Source organism: Capra hircus, chromosome 25 (genome assembly GCF_001704415.2).
Source record: "Capra hircus breed San Clemente chromosome 25, ASM170441v1, whole genome shotgun sequence".
Taxonomy (NCBI): domain Eukaryota; kingdom Metazoa; phylum Chordata; class Mammalia; order Artiodactyla; family Bovidae; genus Capra; species Capra hircus.
Genome location: NC_030832.1, coordinates 1,283,919 through 1,306,837, shown reverse-complemented (window position 1 = coordinate 1,306,837; position 22,919 = coordinate 1,283,919). Strand labels below are relative to the sequence as shown.

The 22,919-nt window shown below is 53.7% G+C and overlaps 2 protein-coding genes across 2 annotated transcripts; one reads left to right on the top strand and one right to left on the bottom strand.

Moving 5' to 3' along the window:
- On the bottom strand, positions 1,298-2,907 carry FAHD1 (fumarylacetoacetate hydrolase domain containing 1). Its single transcript, XM_005697423.3, has one exon. The coding sequence runs from the start codon at positions 2,643-2,645 to the stop codon at positions 1,980-1,982; it is 666 nt and encodes a 221-aa protein (XP_005697480.2). The 5' UTR covers positions 2,646-2,907; the 3' UTR covers positions 1,298-1,979.
- Positions 3,032-14,940, top strand: HAGH (hydroxyacylglutathione hydrolase). The gene is made up of 9 exons (XM_018040692.1): positions 3,032-3,161; positions 5,504-5,676; positions 6,175-6,239; positions 8,245-8,362; positions 9,432-9,540; positions 10,200-10,303; positions 10,824-10,925; positions 14,214-14,293; positions 14,667-14,940. The coding sequence occupies exons 1-9, from the start codon at positions 3,086-3,088 to the stop codon at positions 14,764-14,766; spliced, it is 927 nt and encodes a 308-aa protein (XP_017896181.1). The 5' UTR covers positions 3,032-3,085; the 3' UTR covers positions 14,767-14,940.

The window sequence follows — 22,919 nt, the reverse complement described above, 5'->3', positions numbered from 1 at the left end:
GGTTTTTTGGCTTATGCATAATTTCTGAATCTTCTATTTAAAATATCTATTGCTTAAGCATTTTGAAAAGAAATCTTATTAAAAGATAAGAGGGAGTTCCCCGGTTGCCTAGTGGTTAGAGTTCTGGGCTTTCACTGCTATATCTCAGATGCAGTCAAAAACAAAAAAGATAAAGGAAGATTGTTGTTATTGTTCAGTCGCTAAATTATGTCCAACTCTGGGTGAAGAGGAAAGAAGATAGTGTGATGTTTTAAAAACAAATCCAACTATGACACTTCCTGATAATAAATTATAAATTGGGGCTTTCAGAAGACCTAAATGTTTGAACTTTGTAATATATCTACTTCAAAGATGCAGCCTGCAGTGTGGTCACAACTTTAGGTTTTCCACACTTAGAATGGAAAAACAAGGTCCTAGTGTATAGCACAGGGAACTTTATCCAATCTTCTGGGATAAACCATAATGGAATATATACATGAGTAAATCTGAAGCACTTTGCTGTATAGCAGAGATTGGCACAACATTATGAATGAACTATATGCTAAAAAGTGGGGGGGGGGAAGACTTCAGGTTTCCGTCTTGGGATGGCTGTGTTACATTGTGGCTCTGCCACTTCAGGCTGGCTAATCTCTGTCTCTGTAACAGGGATGGTAGTAATAGTACCAACCTCACAGCTTTGTTGAGGATTAAATACTACAGAGAAAACTCTTGGCATGGTGCCTAGTAGTACTAAGTGGTCAATAAGCGTTAGGAGCCAGCAGGTGCCTTCTGTTCAGGCTAACAGCAGGAGCCCCTGCCTAAGCCTAAAGGACTCCACCAGGCACTCTGACAGCTGTGCACCTCACCTAGTATTTTGCAGAGAAGGGTGTGTGAGTGCTCAGTTGTGCCTGACTCTTTGCGACCCCATGAACTGTAGCCTGCCAGGCTCCTTTGTCCATGGGATTCTCCAGGCAAGAGTACTGGAGTGGGTTGCCATACCCTCCTCCAGCGGATCTTCCCCAACTATGGATCCAACCCATGTCTCCTGTATTAGCAGGCAGGTCCTTTACCACTGAGCTACCTGGAAAACCCAGAGAAGGGAGCAGGGGAAAGTACAAGCAGCACTCCCAGGCCACTTTACTTCCCTGAAGCTTCCTTATCACTGGGTATGAGGTACAGGTGCTGATCAGCTCTGTTAATAAAGCACAGCACTCAGGAAACCAAAGGCCAAAGACCAAGGTCTGAAGCTCCTTAGTGAGGATGTGTCCCTCATAACCACTACTGGGGGGGGGGAGTACACTTTTAGACCACACAAACAATAGCATATTTATTTAGGAAACAACAGTTTCAAAATCATCCCCCAAACTCAGACTCTATGGGCCAGAATACACACCCTAACTAAATGAGTGAGGTCTTCATTAATTGCTCACTTATTAAATAAAACTTTAAGTTAACCGACTATGTGGACTAGTGTTTCTCCATATTTCTGTGATAAGAATCACTTGGAGTGCCAGAGATTGAGTCCATTAAGTAACACATTGCGCCTGGGATGGTCCAGTAATTGGAAATTTTTATTTTTACAAATACCTCCAGATGGTTTTCATGGTCATAAAAGAACTTTAGGAAACACTGATGAAACGTGTTTTTCCACCTCCTTTACAGATTTTAAGCCTTGAACACGTGGTCCTTGAGCAACCCACTGAAAAGTCTAATCCAGTCCAGTTTTAGAAAAAGAAAGTAAGTCTTTTGAACATCTTGACTTCCTGTTTCCTAGGAGACACTGTTTTTCATTTCCATTTCTAGCCCAGCTCTTCTAAAGGTCAGGTTTTCTCCGAGGGTCCATCTTCCTCGGGTTGAGGCATATCAATCATTTTAAAAAATTGGTTTCTTCTTAAAGGATTGTCACGTTTAATTAAATAACCGTTGCTTGCTTTTGTCTCTCATTTCCTTTCCCCCTGAAACGTATGTTAAGAAGTTAGGGTGCTTTGTATAATATACACTCAATATTCTGGCCTCTCCACCTTGAACTTCATACTGAGGACGCCATGTATGCCAGCCTGGATCTCATCATTTTCTTTAACGGGTCCCACTCCCTTTGGCGTCCCGGTCAAGATAATATCTCCTTCTTCCAAGGTCATGATCTTAGAAACGTAGCTGATGATGTAGGGGATGGAAAAAATCATGGAGGATGTCTCACCCTCCTGCCTGAGTTCGCCGTTGACCTTGAGCCACAGCTTCAGGTTGTGAGGGTCACGGATCTTCTCTTTGGGGACGAAGGCACTGACCGGGCAGGAGGCCGTGAAACTCTTGGCCAGAGTCCATGGCAGCCCCTTCTTCTTGCACTCGTCTTGCACGTCCCTGGCGGTCATGTCCAGGCACAGGGCATAGCCGGCCACGTAGTCCATGGCCGCGGCCTCGGGGACGGCGCAGCAGCGCTTGCCCATCACCACGGCGAGCTCGAGCTCGTGGTGCAGGTTGCGGGTGTAGGCGGGCACGAGCACTGGCGAGCCCTCTGGGGCGTAGGCGGTGGACGGCTTCAAGAAGAGCACCGGCTCGCTGGGCGCGGCGCTCTGCATCTCCCGGACGTGGTCCGCGTAGTTCCGGCCCACGCACACGATGTTCTTCCCCCACTCCCAGAAGCGGGACAGCGGCCTGCTGGCGGCCATGCTCCTGCCTGCTGCCTGGAGTCACGTGGACCCTGCCAGGCCGGCCACTGACGCCGACGGCTAGCAAGTGAGGACCAATTACCTCGGGCGCCAGGCCGCGGACTCCGCCGGGTGCCCGGAAGTCGCGGCGCTTGTCCTGTAGGCAGCGGCTGTCCAGTGGCTGCCCGGGGGCTGCCGGGCCCCGTCCCCGCAGAGAGGCGGAGGCTGGAGCAGGTGCCTCCCGGATCGCCCTCAGGTCCTCAGCGGGGCAGGGTCAGGTGTGGGCGCGGGCGCTGATTGGCCGGGGGACGGGGCGAGCGGCGGACACGGGCTGGGACGCGGGCGCTGATTGGCTGGGGGCGGGGCGGCGGGCGCTGATTGGCCGCGGTGTGTAGACGCCGGCGGGTGCAGCCCGCCTCTCGCGCCGCAGCCGCCGCCGCCGCCTGCCCGCCGCCCCGGTCATGGTGCTGGGCCGCGGGCTGCTCGGCCGCTGGAGCGTCGCTGAGCTGGGAGCCGCCTGCGCTCGTCTCGGCCTGGGTAGGTGGGCCGGGGCGGGGCTGACGCGGGGCCGGGAAGGCCCGGGCGCCCAGGAGCTGGCCTGTCAGGGCCCTGGGACAGGGCAGCCGGCCCGCGGAGGCGAGGCGAGCCGCCCGACCGGCGTCGTAGTCCGGCTAACGGCGGTTGGGCCGGTCGCGCTCCCTGAGGTGGTCCAGCGCGGGGCCCGCACGGGCGGGGCCGCCGTGGCTGACGATGTTTTTTACTGACACAGGATTGTAAGCCCTCGCTGACGCCGGCGGGCAGGCCGATTGGGGTCGAGCAAAGGCCGCCCAGCAGAGTCAGACTCTGAGAGGGCTGAAGACAGAGTGGGGTAACTTGTCAGTTGAGGGGTGTTGACGGAGTTGTGCTAGGTAAGGAAATGTGTGTTGCAGGGACGCTCGGGAAGGCCCGTCTCGGGACCCCTGCAGCCAGCGAGCGCCCCCGTCCTCCTGGACTGCGGTTGTCGAGGGCTCCCCCACACGCATCCGCCCCCGCTAGCCCATGCAAGCCCCGCACTTCTGAAGCCCTGGGGCGATGCACCAGCGCCTGAATCCGCACGGCGTGCGTGCTGTGTGTGCTCCACGAAGTGGATCCCAGCTTTTCACATGAACTGTGGCCGGCGAGTTGCTGGACCCTTGCCCTCCCTAGTTCTCCTATCCCGGCCTCTAAAGCGGGAGGCGTTGGACGGCTTGACCTCCTGGGCCCTGATCGGACAGCTGTCAGATTCGATTTTCACCCTATTACCTCTTGCTTGCTTAAAATATTTTGACCTTGATTTTGAAATCGCGGTTTATTTCCTAATACCTTATCAGGCTGATGTAGCAATAGGGGTGGTAGGTTAAGCTGAGATTTTGGAGCAGTGAGCTGAGTGACCACGGGGCCCTGGGTGGGGAGAAGGAGCAGGTGGAAGCCCTCCTTGGCCATGTCCAGACCTCACCCAGAGCAGAGGGCGGCTGGAGTGCATGGTGTGTCACCGTATCTAAGGAAAGAGCTGGGTTTTTCCATGTAGGGACCCGTTAAAGAGTCAGCTGAGTTTCTGTGTTAGGAGGCAGACAGGTGGTGGAAATGGGACTGGAGGGGATCAGCAGGAGTGTGGCTGCCTCATTCAGAGGGTGCTCAGCCCTCTGCTGTGGTGAGGAAGGAGCTCCCCAGGTCCAGAGAAGCTGGACGCCGTGTGTCTCAAGACTCTGCCCTGACTCTGCTTCGTAGTCCTCCTGGGGCTCAGATTCTGAATACTGGGGCTGAGAGCAGGTGGCATAGCCCAGAAACCCAATTGTAGAAAAATAGGTTTTCTTGCCGAGCCTGAGGAGAAGGGGCTGGATAAAGCCCAACTGGTTGTCACACCTCTGTGTCCCTTAATGCTGCACTTCAGACAGTTCCCTGGGCATGGCAGATGACTGCGAACTCTGCATCAGAGGTGTCCTGTCAGTCAGCCAGTCAGTCTGTCCGTTAGTCAGTATGTCACTCAGCCATTCTGTCAGCCAGTCAGCCAGCCAGTCAGCCAGTTAGCCAGTCAATCAGTCAGTCAGTGTGTCGATGCCACCCACTTTCTGAATCCCTTTCTTGGAGAGGCCCCATCCTAGCACCTACCAGACTAAATAGGGGTTTCGTTGTGGAAAGTATTTTGGCCCCTGTCTCTGGGGCGCAGGATACTTTTGCCCTGTGGTCACTCTCAGCCCACCCTGGCTGCCTCCTTTGCCTCAGTTGGACAGTGGTTCTGTGTCCTGCACACTTGAATATCAAACAGATGTGGCCAGCTCTCCCAGGCTCTGCGGGAGGGGTTTTATGCATCATCCAGATTTCAAGTCCCTGCCACTCGAGAATCTGCTTTTCTGCTCTGGCGCATGACCTGAGAAGGGCTGCGAGTCGCTGCAGGGGACTCAGGCTTCCTTAGCTCGCAGAGATGGAGAAGAGCCCCCCTGGTGCTTTCACTCTGGGTTTCCCTCTTTGTGGTCTTTCTCTGAATCAGGTGTGAAGAACCCCAGAGCTGACTGTAGGTGCCTCTCGCAGAGGTTTGAATTGCAGTCACGCTGGCTGTCGTGTCCTTTTAGAGCCCTCGAGAAAGAAAAGAGGGACCCTAAGTGTGAAAGAGCCATTTTCCACGAATATGAACATGAGCCGTGTTCTGTATTCTCCTCGTGGAAGTGGTTAATGAGGGTATCCTCCTCTTTTCTAAGAAAACTTAGAAAACCTCTCATGCCCAGGCTCCACGCATTGCATCCCTGGGATCTTGCTTCCGCGGACGTCTGTCCTGCGGGGCTGAGGAGCCGAGTGCTGGCTTTGAAGTCTTGGCCCAGTGTGGCCTCATGTGGACGCTGACTGGAACTGCACTTTGTCTTCAGGTCCAGCCCTGCTGGGAAGCCTCCACCACTTGGGTTTAAGGAAGAGCTTGACCGTGGATCAGGGCACCATGAAGGTGGAGTTACTGCCCGCTCTGACCGATAATTACATGTACCTGCTCATTGATGAGGACACCAAGGAGGCGGCCATTGTGGATCCGGTGCAGCCCCAGAAGGTGGGAGGCCAGGCTCAGGACCCCTTTTCTGTCTCCTGATGAGTTTGATAACCCAGGGCCCTTGCAACCTGGCCAAAGCTAAACAGAAATTAACCCATTTGGTTTTGAAAAAGCAGATAGTGTCCTGCCACTCAGTTATCAGGGCAAAGGAGCAGTGAGGGGCTGGAGGCCACCAAAGGCTTTGGTGTGGAGAGGAAGGGCTCCTGTGTGCAGAGAACCTGGGAAGGAGAGGCAGGGGCCCTTCCAGTGCCGCCTCCTCCTCCAGGCTTTGTGCCCCTCGGCACTGCCTTCAGGGGGTGGTCTTGGCTGGAGGGGCTTGGAGAGGTCGTGCACGGCCTGAACTGCCCCGCGGATCACGAGAAAAGATCTCCTTGTCGCCCTGCCCTCCTGGAGTCGGGGCAGGTGGGCCAGCTCCCTGGGCAGCCCTACCTGCAGGCTGATGGATGGGCTGGGGCTGGGGCGTGACAGGCCTGTGTGCTGCCGCCGGTTTGGTTGCAGGTGGTGGAAGCGGTGAGGAAGCATGGCGCGAAGCTGACCACAGTGCTCACCACCCACCACCACTGGTGAGTGCTCCGGGGCCCGACCTTCTCTGTGCCGGCAGGGCCCCTGGGCCTCGCAGCTGTGTTGCACATGCCCCGAGAAGGAGCGTCCACCGGGCGGGCGGGCCGGGGTGTGCAGGTTCCTGGGGGACCCCCACAGGGGCCCTGGCAGCCCTTCTCCCCTCCATAGCTGTGAGCTGAGGGTCAGCCCCAGCGGGGCTCTGACGGGGCTTCTGGGCACCCGCCTCTGCACTGCTGCCCCACGTCCCTAGGCCTGGTGACTCGGGGTCCCTGAGGGCAGAGGCTCAAGCCAGGGTCCTGGGGCCGTGGCTGAGCCTCTAGCAACATCTTTGCAAGCTCTTGAGCTTGTGTGGTGGGAAGCTGGCCTCGATGTTGGAGAATAAACTGGTCTAGACATTAGTGTTTTTGAAAATCAAGCTGTCATTTTTGAAGAGTTTGTGATTTTTTAGATACTTGAAAGCTAAAGGATGGGAAAAGCTCTGATGTTTGGGTCTTAGGCCTAGAGTTGTCTGCCCAGGGCCCTACTGAAACTTTTGAGGCTCTTCAAAGCTAGGAAAAAAAATCTTTACTTGGCTCTGAATATTCTTTTCCAAATAACTGCCCAAGGGCAGCGAGCGTCTTTAAACCTGCTCCTGTGGCGCTTGGCCGAGCTCGGGGCGTGTCCCGGGGTAAAGGGAGGCCTTCCAACATCTGTGGGAGTGTCGTGTGGATTTGGTTGGCTAGAGTCTGTTAAGTCTCTGTTAAACTCTGTCAAATTTCTGTTGGAAACTTGTTGGTTGATGTAACTGCAGACCTTTGGGGTGGCTGAGCCTCTGGGGCCTCAGGCATTACTTCCTGATTTAGGGGCTCAGGCCTGCGGTGGCTCCTGGGTGCCCTGTGGCTGCTCTCGGGAGCTCCGCCCGGTGTGGCCTCTGTGGGCTGCGGGGTCTTCGCCTCCCGACTTCTCCCAGTGTGACTTTCTGAAACTGAGCAACCCCTGCATCACACATGGCTTTTCCCACATTGGGGTGTCTTACAAACTAAACCAGGACCCAGACTGAGCTGCAGGGTGTGGCCCGTGCCACCCTGCCACTTACAGGCGGCGTTTCCCAGGCTAGCACCGTGTGTGCTTCGCGGTTGGCTCAGCCTGCGGGTATCAGCCCCACAAGGAGGGCCAAGGGTGGCCTGCTCTTATCTCGGAGCCCCGCTGTTGCCAGGCCTGTGGGTGAGTATGTAGTGAGGAGCAGGTGTGCCCTGGCGATTGGAAAGCCCCCACCTCAGCCTGGAAAGGCTAAGCTTCAGGCGCAGGACACCCCGACCCTGCCCTGTGTTCAGGGCCCCGCGTGGCTTGTCCTGGTGTGTTTCTCCCCCAGCAAGGCCGCGGCACAGAGCTCTTCTCTTGAACTGGGTGGTGTGGGGAGCTCCTGTGTGCGTGTCCAGGGGGTGCCTTGCCGCTGGCTGCACCATTGAGCCTCCTGGGGAGGTCATTCTGAGCTGGCCTATCCCTCAGTGACACTGCCCCTGGCAGCTGGGTGGTGGTGGTTTAGATCTGCTCAGAGTGGGCCCGACTGGGCTGTGAATCAGAGTCACCTGACAGCTTTTCAAACTCAGCCTGCAGGGCATGCCCCAGGCTCAGGGCATCAGGGTGCCCAGGGCATCAGTGCGCCCAGGGCATCAGCACGTGCGGCTAGGGGCCAGGCCTCACTGTTCCCAGACCCTAGGTGACTCTGGTGCACCTGGAGTCTGGGAGCCGGGGGCACAAGGGTCATTCAGGGTGTGCAGTTTGCTTCATCTGCTCCAGAAGCTTCTGCCGCAGCACGAGGGGGCATGGTAGGGGCCTCTCATGGGGATGGGGTGTCTGAGAATGTTCTTCTCAGCAGGGCCAAATGATGGACGAGAACAGAAAGGTGCGTTTTTACTTCAGAGAAACATGACTGGGCAAATAAAAACTCCGTTTGGTCGTGGTGTGGAAGTGGGCACACCCTCTGTGTATCAGCAGCAGCCCCAGCTCCCCCTTTCTGACCTCCAGGGACCATGCTGGTGGGAACGAGAAGCTGGTCAAGCTGGAGCCTGGGTTGAAGGTGTACGGGGGTGACGACCGGATCGGGGCCCTGACTCACAAGGTCACACACCTGTCCACACTGCAGGTGAGGAGGGACCAACAGCAGGGCTCAGGTGTGGTCCTGCCGGGCTCCAGGCCCTGTGCCCGCCGCCTCTGGCAGTCCCCTGGCTCGCCCCAGGGACCCAGAGGGGCACTGAGGGCTCAGCTGTGGAGACAGCCCAGCCTGCACACAGGCGGACGTGCTCCAGGGCCTGCCTGGCCTGCACAGCCCCTCTGCCGAGAGTCTGGCGAGCAGGTCAGTGTGCAGATGGTGACTGGCCGAGGGAGAAGCGGGGGCATGGCTTTGAGATGCCTGGCGGTTCAGTCGCTCAGTCGTGTCCGACTCTTTGTGACCCCATGGGCCGTAGCCCGCCTTCTGTCCATGGCCTTCTCCAGGCAAGAATACCAGAGTGGGTTGCCACTTTCTCCTCCAGGGGATCTTCCCGACCCAGGGGTCGAATCCAGGTCTCCTGCCTCGCAGGCAGACTCCTTACTGACTGAGCCGCCAGGGAGCCCTTGCGGCGCCTGGGGACGCTGAAGCACAGACTCCGTGGAGTCCTCTTTCACATCAGTGGTGCATTTCCTGGGAGAGGATGACAGTGAGGTCATAGGGGAGGGTGGCCTTTGCTCAGGAGAGGCAGCTGGGGCGTCTGGGCAGCACATCAGGACGTGTGTGGACTGCAGCTGCCGCACAGGTGGGCCTGTTAGCATTTGGTGAGCCAGGTAGAGGGCAGCATTTCAGTTTTGGGCAGGTTAGAAAGTAAAGACTGGGGCTGGGGTGGAAGTGGAGAAGGGAACAATAGGCCAAGCAACCAAGAGAAAACCATCTTCCCTGCAAGATGCCTGATGCCGACTTGGCCAGGCTTTGAGGAGACAATAAGATCAGCCCTCTGGTTGGGCACACCAGCAAGCACCGGCTTACGGGGGTCTCTGCACCTCCAGGCCTGGGTCCCGTGGTCACCAGCAAGTCCTGCCCTTGCGGGGTGGAGCAGTGTCAGGCCCCATCGCCCTTGATGGCAGCTCGTGCCGGGGGGCTGGCGCGGTCCGGGAGAACCTGTGGGCCTGCAGACAGGCCCCCCGCACGCAGGGACACAGGCCGGTGTGTTCTGTTTCAGGTGGGGTCTCTCCATGTCAAGTGCCTGTCGACGCCGTGTCACACTTCGGGACACATCTGTTACTTTGTGACCAAGCCCAACAGTCCCGAGCCACCCGCTGTGTTCACAGGTGAGTGTAGAGTGCTCAGGTGTGAGCTGCGGGGCCTGGTGTTTTCTGTAAACCTCTGGGCAGAGTAGAGCGCGTGTCCTGCCCGGCAGACTGTGCTGAGCTCTGTGTGGACCCCAGTGTTTGGGGTAGAGCCTGGGCCTCGGCACAAACACACCCAGGGGCCAGGCAGCCCTGGTGGGCACTGGGTAGAGTGTCCCCTCCCGGCCAGGCTTCCGTCCTACCAGGGCCCCTGGGAGCTGCGGTCCTGTGTGAGGGGTCCCTGGAGGGTCCAGGTGGGGCCAGTGAGATTGTGGGTCTGGCAGGACGGTGCTGGCTGTCAGAATTTAGGGGTCACAGGATGGCCTGGCCTGGGAGGGGCTGCTGGGCAGGTGGGGAGAAACTTGTGTTTGGCGGGTGGTCTGAGAGCCAGGGCTAATAGGAATGGGCAGTGAGGGGAGCAGCTGGGCTTGCGTCTGAGCAGCTGCTTGGGCCCTGGTGTGGAGAGGGTGGCACCCAGACTCGGGGGGGCCCTGGGCCCTGTCAGGTGGGGGGCGGGTCCGGGGCTGTGGCTGGGTCAGCACAGGGGGCAGAGAGGGGCCTGGCCGTGGAGCTGAGCAGCAGCCCTAACGGGGGCGTGCATGGCCGGCAGCCCCCTAGCTCCACGCTGTCCTTCCTCGCAGGTGACACCTTGTTTGTGGCCGGCTGTGGGAAGTTCTATGAAGGGACAGCGGATGAGATGTACAAAGCCCTGCTCGAGGTCCTGGGCCGGCTCCCTCCAGACACGGTAGGCAGTGTCCTATCTGCTCGCCAGTGGCAGCAAGACCCTCACCTCCTGCTGAGCCCTTGGGCCAGCTCCCCACCCCTGGGGTCTCTCAAGCCTTCCTGCATTGGGAGGAGCAGGACAGTAGAAGCATTGCTTCTGGAAGCATGTTTTTTTCCTTAAATGTACTTTTTATTGTCATTTAACATACACGCCTACAATGCAGGAGACGTGGGTTCAGTCCTTGGGTTGGGAAAATCCCATGGAGATGGAATGGCTTACCCTCTCCAGAATTCTTACCTGGAGAATCCTATGGACGGAGGAGCCTGGCGGGCTGCAGTCCATGAGGTCGCAAAGGGTCAGACATGACTGAGTGACTAACACACACAGACACGACACACACACACAGGACGTGTGCTTATCTTGAGGGATGTCTCGTGGGTGCTGCCCCCGGATGGGCCCGGGCCCCTCACGCCATCTCTGAGGGGCTGGAAGGCGGGTTCACAAGCCTCCTCAGAGCTGGCGTGTTTGGCTCTGTCCTCAGAGAGTGTACTGTGGCCACGAATACACCATCAACAACCTGAAGTTTGCTCGCCACGTGGAGCCCAACAACACCGCCATCCAGGAGAAACTGGCCTGGGCCAAGGTGAGCGGGCTGCAGGCGGGGGGTCCTGTGGGCCAGGCGCCGTGAAGCTGCTTCCCGGGAGCACAGCGCTCGCAGCGTTGGCTCCAGAGCAGGCAGAAAGGGCTCTTCGGGACAGCGGACAGCAGCAGACCAGGTGGGTTCCAGCCCAATGTGGAGCCAGAGCCTGGGATCTCAAGAGCTGTCTCCTTGAGCTCCTTTCTGACTCGAGGGTCCGGGCTGGGCCTGGGATCCTTATCAGCCAGCAGCCAGGGGAGGCCAAAGCAGCAGGTGCCGGCCCCTGTCCGCTTGGGGAAGCCACCTTGGAGGCTGCTTGTCTGCAAGGCGTTATTCCTGCCTTGGCCCCCAGCGTGCCTCGTGGCTCGACCCGGGGTGCGTGTCGTCCTGCGGGTGCCTTCTGTAATTCCCAGATGAAAGATCTTGCACACATTGTCAGATGTGTTCCGAAATAGTTCGTGGGTATGGATTTTATTGGAAATGATTATCAAGTCTTTAGAAATACTGATTTTCGTATTTTGATCTTGTGTCCTTGTGACTTTGCTTGACTCAGTCTAGCATCTTTTTCATAGATTCCTTAGCACACAGTCATGCCATCAACATTAAGATAGTTTTGTTTCTTCTCTTCCAATATATATTTCGTTATTATTTTGCCTTACTGCACTGGCTAAGATCTTCTGGACAATGTTAAGTGGACATGGTGGGAGGGGACACCTTTGGCTTGTTTCCAGTCTTAGGGGGAAGGCATTCAGTTTTTCACCATGAAGCTAATTGTTTTAGTTGTGAGTTCTTTTAATGTTCTCTTTATCAAGTTGATGAAGTTCACATATATTGCTGGTTTTCTGAGAGTTTTGTCATGAGTAGACATTGAATTTTGTCAAGTGACTTTTCTTCATCTATTATGTAATCATTTTTTTTCTCTCTTACTCTTATTAATGTGGAGAAGTATATCAGTTGGTTTCAAATGCTGCACCAACCTTGCTTTCTGCACAAACCTTAGTCATGGTGGTGTCTGTGAGATGCTGGTCCGTAGTTCTATTTTTCTGTCGTGTCTTTGTCTTAATGTGAAGGTGGCGCTGGCCACAGAAAAGAATTGGCAGTGCCTCCTGCTGTTTACTGAGTGTTTCTGTGGTTATTATTTCTCCCTTTAGTGTCTGTTAGAATTCACTAATGAAGTCTTCTGGACACTGAGTTCTTTTTTGTGGAAGGATTTTTTTTTGTTATGAATTGATGTTTTTAATTTGTGTAGGGCTGTCAGATTTTCTTCTGGGCTATCTTATCTCGAGTCACTTTGTTAGCAACTAGTGTCTTTCAAGGAATTTCATCAAGGTTTTCAAACTTATTGACAGTTTTCATAGTTTCCCTTTTTATTTTCAAGCTTGTTGAAGTTTAGTTCACATGTAAGAAATTGCATCTGTTTAAAATGAACTGAGTGAATTTTGACAGATTAAATGACTCCCACTATGTTTAAGACCTAGAACATCTCCACCCACAAAAGCTTCCTGTCTTGTTTTCTCTGCCTTGCTCCAGGATGCCATTAGAACTTAGTTCATGTTTTCTAGAATTCCATATAAATGAACTATACAGTGTACTCATATCTTTTTTTTTTTTTTTACCAAGCAGAATAATTTTGAGATTCACTCAGTAGCTGCATGTATCAGTTCATTCCTTTTCGTTGCTGAGTGGTATTCCTGTTTGACCATACCACATTTTGCTGATCCATTCACCTGTCATTGGCCATTGTGGATAAAGCTGCTGTGAACATCCCTGGACAGGTCTTTGTGTGGCACGTGGTTGTGTTGTGTTATGTCCCCACCAGTGGAGTAGGAGCGCTCCCGGTGCTCCGCACCCTCACTGACCCTTGGCGCTGTCAGTCTTTTCATTTTAGCCGTCTTCATGGGCAGGCAGCGGTGTTTCATTGTGGCTTTAATTTGCATTTTATAATTATAATTTAATAACTTTAATAACTTGCATTTAACTTAATACATTTAATTTCCTTAGTGCATCGTAATTTTGACCATCTTTCCATGTGCTTATTGGTCATTGTTTAGTGTTTATTCAGATTTTCTCCCCATTTAAAAAACTTGATTGTCTTCTTGTTGAATAAGTTTTTTTTTAGTTTATTCTAAATACAAGTTCTTTTTCAGATACATGTATTGTGAAGTTTCTCATTCTGTGACTTGCCTTTATCAACACTGTCTTTTCCAAAGCAAGAACATTTTTTTTACGTTGAATTTTGATGATGTGCAGCGTTTTCTTTTGTAGTTCATACTTTTAATCTCCCATCTAAGACAGCTTTGCTTTGCCAAGGTCAAAAAAAAATCTCCTGCTTTATTTTGGAAGCTTTATAGTTTTACCTTTTAGATCAGGATGATCTAATCCACCCCTCCAACATCTGCCAGATCTGCAGTGATCTCCCCGCTTTTATTAGGCTCTACTGGGTCTTAGTTGTTGCTGGAGGATCTTTAGTTGCAGCATGTGGGATCTAGTTCCCTGACCAAGGATCAAACCCAGGCCCCCCACATTGGCTGTATGGACTCAGCCCCTGAACCACCAGGGAAGCCCCTGAAGGCGTCCTGATGCCACTGCTCACAGTGTGGGTGGGAGTGGCACCCTTGGGAATGAGGGCTCCTGATGGTCAGGAAGCCTGAGCGTGGCTGTCGACAGCGGCTGTCCACTCCCGGGCCCTGTGGCCCTCAGGGTGAGCCCAGCAGTAGAGGGGCAGGGGCTGCGGGGAGGGTGGAGACCCTTAACCATTAACTCTGGCCTTCTTCCTGTAGGTGTTTCTATAGCAGAGAACAGCTGGCCAGGCGCCCCCGTCTGCGTCTTCTCCCCATCTGCCCTGGTCAGTGCTGATCAGGAGCGAGGGCGTCCCGAGTGGAGGTGGCGAGCTGCCTGAGCGCTGTGTGATGACAGCCGCCCTCTGGAGGGTGTCACCCCAGGGAGGGTTCCCAGGAACTGGCCGCCCCACCGTTCTTGGCAGTGAGGTGCTCACGAACCATGTGCTGTCCTGGGGGTAGGGCTGTGTTTTCTGTTTCCTGGCTTTTTGCTGGCTGTGGCTTCTGTCATATAAAACATAGGCTTTGTATTAATGACAGAAAGCCCCCCGTCTCCCTGCACCTCTGGGTCGTGGTGGCGGCTGGAGCGCTCGTGCCCCTCTCCATGGGCAGGGAAGGGCCTGCGTTCATGTTCACCGTGTGCTCACTGGATCTTCTCAGGCGGACGACGTGTGAAGGCTTGCTCAGCTGTCCCCTTTAGAAGCTTCTGCACTAAAATGGCCCGCTTGTCTTGTAGGAGAAGTACAGTGTCGGAGAGCCCACGGTGCCGTCCACCATCGCCGAGGAGTTCACCTACAACCCGTTCATGCGAGTGAGGTGAGGGCACGGGCGTCCCTGCTGCGCGGCACACCGGGCAGGGTCCACATCCCCAACTCTCCTTAAAGTGGGCACTATTCTTGGTGCCCTGGAGAGGGTGTGGGTCCTTTCTGACCCTGGGTCGCGATCAGGAAGTGATGAGACTTGTGCCCGGGGCACCTCCAAGTGCTGGGCGGTGCCGGACGCCAGCGTGGAGCGGGCATCGCTGGGTCACAGCGGGACTGGCTTGGCCAACACATTTCCCGCCATGGCGAACCCCCAGGCTGTCCACTGGCTACCGCAGCCTCCAGGCCCTCTTCTCCCCTGGTGCCTGGGAGGGGTGGTGGGGCCGTGGGTCTGGGTACAGCCTGCAGCCTGGCGCTTGGCTTCACAGGGAGAAGACGGTGCAGCAGCACGCGGGCGAGACGGAGCCTGTGGCCGCCATGAGGGCCATCCGCAAAGAGAAGGACCAGTTCAAGGTGCCGCGGGACTAGCAGCCGTGGGGCCTCCCAGGCATTCAGGTGTGCCAGCTGACTCTCTGGCCAGGACCGCAGGAAGTTCCATCTCAGTTTAATTTTAAATTAATTGCAGAGCGCTTTGCTTGTGTTATCAAATGTTCTAATGCATATTTATAAGAGAAGAAGTTTAGAAAGTGTTTATTCCCGGGAGCCCTGCTTGCAGACCGTGTGTTGTCGCCGACCTTTCCGTGGGCGCCCCTACAGTTGCCGTGTGAAGCCCCCACATGACACCGCAGGAAGAGCTGCCCCCTCTGGCCCCGGTGAAGCCAGCACGCCCTAGTTGGGTTCCCAGAACAAGGCCCCCGTTGGGGTGGGCATGCCCCCTTTTCCTGCCCCTGCAAGCGGACACCTGGCATTGCCACCCCCTCCCCGCCCCTCCCGAGCTGTCCCTAGAGGAGGCCCCCTCTCACGGCTCGTGTCCAGTGTCGGGTGTGTGCTGACGTGCAGTGGGACGCCAGGCCGGGCGCAGCATGGGGCGGGTCGGGGCGCCGTCCCTGTGAAGGCCGCCCGTCCTGGGACTCTCCCAGGGGCCAGTTTCTGGTCCCAACTGCTGCAGTGACGCCCCCTTGACGCCTCCTCCAGACGGGTCATGGCACAGCGTGGTTGTCGCCGTCTCCCTGGATCCCTCAGGTCCTGTCTCAGCCAAGCAGGCCCGCGTCGCCCCACAGCCACCTGTGTGGGCTCCTCTCCAACCATGATGCTTTCTCTGTGGAGACCGAGCTCCCTGGAGACCTGGAGGTGGTTTGCACGGGCCCTCCTGGCGCTCCCCTTGGTTTTGTACCAGCAACTGGACATGTGGGTGCAGGAGCCTCAGGACGTGGGTGCCGTGTCCATCCCTCCAGGCAGCTGGTGTTGGCAGCCCCTCCCAGGGACTCTGAGCTCCACCAGCAGCACAGCAATCGCACGGGGGTGAGCACTCCTCCCTGGAACCTGCTGCCAGAGGCCCCTGTGCCCCAGCACCCTGGGCCTGCATCCCTCATCTACAGAAACGTGAGGAGGAACATGCACCCCGTCCTGCCCCATCCTCATCCTCCGAGAGCCCAGGGCGCTCAGCAGGGAGCGCTCCTCTTTGCACACTTGTGGTGGCGGTGCTGCCTCCTGGCAGTGGGGAGCGTCTTCACTCCGCCGCGCTGGTGCCCCATGGCTACAGGCCCTGGCGGCGGCTGCACCAGGGACACGGGGCTTCCTTCTCAGCATCTCCGCCGCGCTCGGGGCGCCTGCCCCACGTGCAAAACCTCGTCCTCGCTGGTCTGGGGCCACAGAAGGCGCTCTGCAGGCTTCTCACACATCTGCCTGGCTCCTGACCACCTTGCACACACTCACTGGCCATGGGGATTTCCTTCCTGGGGCCGCCTCTGCTCCTGGGTTCCTTCAGTGGTTGCCACCAAGTTTCTCTTACTGATCACTAGGAGTCCTTTGTTTAACATCGCATATTTTATGATTTCCTTGTTTCTGTGTTTGCAGTCTTCTAGTTTGTTGCTGGCCGAACTGTCTGGTGTCTGTTAAAGAAATTCTTGATGTTGTCAAATGTATATTTTTTCCTTCATGAAAAATGTTTTTGTGTTTCGCAACCTGTTTAGCAACTCTTTCCCACCTCTGATGCCGCCCTGTAATCTGACCCAGTGGCTTCTGGTTTGTGGTTCTTGTTGCCGAGCTGTTTGTGCTGGTGTCTGAAGGATTGACGCCTCACGTCCCTGCCCGTCTGCACCCCTCACCGCCCCAGCGAGCCGGCACCCAAGCGTCCAGCCTGCTCTGTGGCCCTCCATCCCGTCCGTCTGTCTGTCTGTCTGTGCTGACGCTGCCTCACAGTCCCTGTACGGTTCTTCAACCTCAGGACCGCGGCCCAACCTCATCCATCAGGAGAGTTCTGGCTCTTTACTCTTCCGTGTAAAGACCAGTGTGTTCGTTGTCTGGCATCTGGGATGGCGTCATGTTGACTCACTAGGCCGGGAAGAAGTGACTTTTTGTGATCTGAAGCGTTTGCAATTATGACGACGCTGCTCATCCATCCGCGAGGGCCTCTGCTGCCATGCGTGCTGTGTGCAGGGCACAGGTCAAGCCTGAGATGTCTCCAGCGTGTGGGGGGTCCTAACACCAGGAGCTGGGCCGTCATGCAAGAGTGGGGTGGAGAGGCTGGGGCCTGGCGAGAGGGACGGACCGAGCAGGGCAGGCCGGGCTGTGTTGCCGGGGGATCCTGGGGCCCTGGAGGGCTGGCAGGAGGGCTGCTGGCGCGTCTGCCCAGCTCAGCATTCGCTCCTCAGGCCAGGCAGCTTCCAGCGCCCAGTCGCGTGCTCCTGGGCGAGGCCTTGCTTCCTTGGCACGTTCTCTCCTCTGGGCCTAGAGATGAGAAGGGAAGCTGGAAGCCTCGTCACTGCTGGGGGAGTCTGTAGAGAAGGAGATGCTAGTCTGAGCCTGGTGCGTTCTGTTGTGGGAATCTTAGAAACCGTGATCCTGTTTTTAATGGTGAGAAGAGCCGTCACCTCCTTCAGCTGCTTTTGGTAGGTTCCTTCCCTTCCTACATTTTCAAATCCGGCCTGTTGTGCTCTCTCATCTCTGCTGTGGCGCTTGTCTTCCCTGCCCCTTCCGAGCAGAGCCCGTTGCTGTCTGTCCTCTGGTTTCGGGGTCCTGCTTCCTAGCTCCTCAGGGGTCTCTCATTCTTCCTCCTGAGAAAAAAAGGAGAGGCTTTTCCTGGACCACCCACTTCTAGGGACACTGGTTCTTAGTTGGGGCAGCAGAGAGTCCTGTGGAAGAACTTGATCTTAGATATGGGAGTGAGCCTGATGTGGGTGCTATGGATCCAGAAAGGAAGGGTGCTTCTACAGCCACGCTGCCCCCAGGGTACACGCCCTGTCCCACGCTGCCCCCAGGGTACGTGCGCTGTCCCAGGGTACCCGCACACTGTCCCAGGGTACGTGCGCTGTCCCACGCTGCCCCCAGGGTACGCGCGCTGTCCCAGGGTACGCGCACCTGTCCCACGCTGCCCTCAGGGTACACGCGCTGTCCCAGGGTACGCGCACCTGTCCCACGCTGCCCCCAGGGTACGTGAGCTGTCCCATGCTACGCACACCTGTCCCACGCTGCCCCCAGGGTACACGCGCCGTCCCAGGGTACCCGCACCTGTCCGACGTTGTCCCCAGAGTATGCACACCCATCCCACGTTGCCCCCAGAGTACGCACACCTGTCGCTCTGGCTCTTGCAGCTCAGAGTCATCTTATTCTTGGTCAGCATATTTTCTTAAGCCAGAATCTTGACTTCTTAAGGTCCCAATAATCTCTCTTTTCTCTGATTTCTGTTCTAACAATCTTCTATTGAAGAAATGAGTATGTCATGTCTACTTTAAATGGGCAAAACTGAAAGGGAAAATGGGTAATTTAGCAATAATGGAGATCCTTTAATAGTCCAGTTGATAACAGGACACTATCACTCAGTCAAACCTACTTACAGAACATTCCACCAACATTTCCAGGTGCTCATGGAACATTCTCCAGGACAAATGATATCTTCAACCCACAGATCACATTGAATTCTAAAAGAACATACTTTGTATAATTCCAAACTGCAGTGACGTTAGATATCTACAACACAGTGAAGTCTGGAAAAACCCAAATGTTTGGAAGTTAACACATCTAACTACTGTGTGCATCAACCAGAAGGGAAATGAACACAAAACGTGTGGGATGCAGCCGAAGCAGTGCTTGAGGGAAACGTACAGCTTTACACAGCTGTGTAAGAAAAGAAGGCCTCAAAAAACCTGGGCTTCTCCTTAAAACACAAAAGGAGAGAAAACAAAACCCAAAGGAAGCAGAAATAATGATTAGCAAGGAGTCAGTGCAACCGAAAACAGTGGTTTTTCGCTGACCAACAAAATAACACACGAGTCACCAAAATGATGATTTCTGAAAAGGGGCGCATCCTATCAATCCCAAAGAAAGGAACAGAGCTTGCAAAGGGGCCCCAGGGGAGCTATGCCAACAAATAAGATGAAATGGACACACTCTTTAAATTGATTTAACACAAGTCTTAAGTCTTCATGCAAAAGAAAGCTCAGGGCCACATGGCTTCACCAGTGCATTCTGTTAGTAATGCTAATAATCACTCACAAACTCTTCCAGAAAACAGGAGGGAACACTTCCCAACTCATTCTATGAGGCTGTTATCCCGACACCGAACAAAACCAGAGATCAATGTCCCTCATGAACACAGGTGTAAAGTCTTTAAAACGTTAGCAATCCGAATACAGTGACATTCCACACCACAGACAGGTGGGATTTATAACAGGAACACAAGGTTGACTGAACATCTAAAAGTCATCGTAATAAACCATGGTCATAGAACAAAGGACAAAGTCATCTCAATGGATGCGGGAAACCGTGAGAAATCCCACACCCGTTCGTGGTTTAAAAAAAAGTTAACAAACCTGGAATCGAAGGGAGCCGCTTGGAATTGATAAAGGACATCTGTTTAATCTCCAAATGCTGCTGTATCAAGCCATGGCAAGTCAAGTCATTTGAAGCGGCAGAGACGTATCACCTGCCAATCCAGAGGTCGGATGTCTGTCAGGAGTCTCACTGGACTGAGTGTCAGTCAGCAGAGCAGGTTCCCTCTGCTCCAAAGGGAGAATCCGTTTCCTTGCCCTTCCCTGCTGACCCCCCTCCTCCATCTTCAGAGCTCAGCAGCTGGGGGCCGAGTCCTCTCACGGCCTCATAGCGGCCTCGTCCGACCCCTTAATCCATTCCAGAGAACACCAGGAATTACAGTGGGGCCACCTGGAAATCCACGTTCGTCTCACCGTCTCCAGGTCAGTTGATCAGCAGCCTCAGTTCCGCCCTCCCACGTGACCCGACATATTCGTGATTCCAGGGATAAGGACACGTGCATCGGTGGCTGGGAGTGTTATTCTGCCCGTGACACCATGGATCAGAGACGTAAGCCAGCGTCATAATCCACCGTTACTGATGGAATGCTTCTCACTGAAGTCAGGAACACAGCAAGGATCTCTGCTCTTGCCACAGAAGGCAGTGCACACACCGGAAAGGAGGAAGGGAGAATGTCCTTATTCACAGATGGTGTGATATTACATAGGGCTTCCCTGCGGGCCCAGCTGGTAAACAATCCGCCTGCGCTGCCAGAGACCTGGGTTCGATCTCCGGGTTGGGAAGATCCCCTGGAGAATGGAATGGCTACCCACTCCAGGATTCTGGCCTGCAGTTAGTCCATGAGGTTGCAAACAGTTGGACACGACTGAGCAATGGCTTGTCCTAGGGACTCCAGCTACACACACACCTGGGACTAATTAGTAAGGTCCTGGGATACACAATCAACAAGAGAAACCTGCTGAACCTGCTGTATTTGTACACACTGAAAACAATCTGAAAGTGAAATGAAAAGAACTCCACTCAGGGACCTCCCTGGTGGTCCAGTGGCTAAGATGCCACACTCCCAATTCAGGGGGCCCAGGTCTGATCCCTGGTCAAGGAAATAGGTCCACATGCTGCAATTAAAGACCCTGCATGTCATGACTAAAGATCTCACACACTACAGCTAAGACCTGGCACATATATATGTGTATACATATATATATGTATATTTTAAGAAGCAAAAATCCGGCTCCATTCATATAGCATCAAAACTCATAAAGTACTTAGAAATTATCAAAAGTAGTACAAGATTTATATACTGAAAACTACCAAAAAAAAATGCTAAGAAAAAGTGTAAGTAAATAGATTCTATATTCCTTAATTAAAAGATTTTTGTGATCTTGGGTTAGGCAAAGAGTTTAGACACTACATCAAAATCGTAAGCCATGAAAGAAGAAAACTGATACACTGGACTTCATTAAAATAAACTCTCTTACTTCAAAGTTCAGTTCAGTCGCTCAGTCATGTCCAACTCTTTGCGACCCCATGAATCACAGCACGCCAGGCCTCCCTGTCCATCACCAACTCCCAGAGTTCACTCAGATTCACGTCCATCGAGTCCGTGACGCCATCCAGCCATCTCATCCTCGGTCGTCCCCTTCTCCTCCTGCCCCCAATCACTCCCAGCATCAGAGTCTTTTCCAATGAGTCAGCTCTTCGCATGAAGTGGCCAAAGTACTGGAGTTTCAGCTTCAGCATCATTCCTTCCAAAGAAATCCCAGGGCTGATCTCCTTCAGAATGGACTGGTTGGATATCCTTGCAGTCCAAGGGACTCTCAAGAGTCTTCTCCAATACCACAGTTCAAAAGTGTCAATTCTCTGGCGCTCAGCCTTCTTCACAGTCCAACTCTCACATCCATACATGACTGCTGGAAAAACCAGAGCCTTGACTAGACAGACCTTAGTTGGCAAAGTAATGTCTCTACTTTTGAATATGCTATCTAGGTTGGTCATAACTTTCCTTCCAAGGAGTAAGCGTCTTTTAATTTCATGGCTGCAGTCACCATCTGCAGTGATTTTTGGAGCCCAAACAATAAAGTCTGACACTGTTTCCACTGTTTCCCCATCTATTTCCCATGAAGTGATGGGACCAGATGCCATGATCTTCATTTTCTGAATGTTGAGCTTTAAGCCAACTTTTTCACTCTTCTCTTTCACTTTCATCACTTACTTCAAAAGACAACAGCAAAAAAAAGTAAGTGGCAAGCCACAAACAGAAAAATATCTGCAAATGTTATCCTTGACAGTCCATAAAGTTGTATCTATAATGTTCAGTGCAACAACTCAGTAAGGAGACAGATAAAAAATGGATGAAAGCCTTGAATAGACACTGTGCTAGAGAAGATATGCGAATGCCAATAAACACACGGAAAGGTGCCCAGTATCAATCGTCAGAGAAACACAGAAGGGCTCAAAACCAAAAGAGAACAAAGCCGACTGTGCCGAATAGCGGTGAGGATGTAGGACCAGACTCTCACAGTCTGTAGAATCACACAGTCATTTTGGAAAACATATTTTAAAAGCAAAATACTATGTGAACCAGTAACTCCACTGCTAAGAATCTACCCCACAGGAGTGAAACCTACATCCACACAAAGGCTCACGGCAATGTTACACATAATAACCCCAGAGAAACCAACTGGATATCTATCATCTGATGTATGAGTAAACAGACATTATCCAGTCACAACGAGGAAAGAAGTTCCGATGCACACTTTGTGGACGAACCCTGAAAGCACGCTCAGCGAGAAAGGCGAGACGCAAAGGGCACCTGCTGTGCGGGGATGCTCTCCACCAGCAGTGTGTGCCTGCACAGCGGCACACGCGTGCCGAGTGTCTCCAAGTTGTATGGTGTGCTGACAGGTGGATTTTATGGTGTGAGAATTGTGTATCAGTAAAGCTGTTTTATTTAACTTCTATGCAGAGTACATCATGAGAAACGCTGGACTTGAAAAAGCACAAGCTGGAATTAAGATTGCTGGGAGAAATATCAATAGCCTCAGATATGCACCCTTATGGCAGAAAGTGAAGAGGAACTAAAAAGCTTCTTGATGAAAGTGAAAGAGGAGAGTGAAAAAGTTGGCTTAAAGCTCAACATTCAGAAAATGAAGATCATGGCATCTGGTCCCATCACTTCATGGGAAATAGATGGGGAAACAGTGGAAACAGTGTCAGACTTTATTGTTTGGGCTCCAAAATCACTGCAGATGGTGACTGCAGCCATGAAATTAAAAGACGCTTACTCCTTGGAAGGAAAGTTATGACCAACATAGATAGCATATTCAAAAGTAGAGACATTACTTTGCTGACTAAGGTCCATCTAGTCAAGGCTATGGTTTTTCCTGTGGTCATGTATGGATGTGAGAGTTGGACTGTGAAGGAAGCTGAGCGCCGAAGAATTGATGCTTTTGAACTGTGGTGTTGGAGAAGACTCTTGAGAGTCCGTTGGACTACAAGGAGATCCAACCAGTCCATCCTAAAGGAGATCAGTCCTGGGTGTTCATTGCAAGGACTGATGCTGAAGCTGAAACTCCAATACTTTGGCCACCTCATGAGAAGAGTTGACTCATTGGAAAAGACTCTGATGCTGGGAGGGATTGGGGGCAGGAGGAGAAGGGGACGACAGAGGATGAGATGGCTGGATGGCATCACCGACTTGATGGACCTGAGTTTGGGTGAACTCCGGGAGTTGGTGATGGACAGGGAGGCCT

Bases quoted from the DNA above. Each gene is read 5' to 3' on its own strand.
- FAHD1 (XM_005697423.3), bottom strand. From the start codon at position 2,645: ATGGCCGCCAGCAGGCCGCTGTCCCGCTTCTGGGAGTGGGGGAAGAAC.
- HAGH (XM_018040692.1), top strand. From the start codon at position 3,086: ATGGTGCTGGGCCGCGGGCTGCTCGGCCGCTGGAGCGTCGCTGAGCTG. The intron at 8,363-9,431 runs GTGAGGAGGGAC...GTTCTGTTTCAG, and splicing joins CACACCTGTCCACACTGCAG to GTGGGGTCTCTCCATGTCAA. The intron at 10,304-10,823 runs GTAGGCAGTGTC...CTCTGTCCTCAG, and splicing joins GCCGGCTCCCTCCAGACACG to AGAGTGTACTGTGGCCACGA.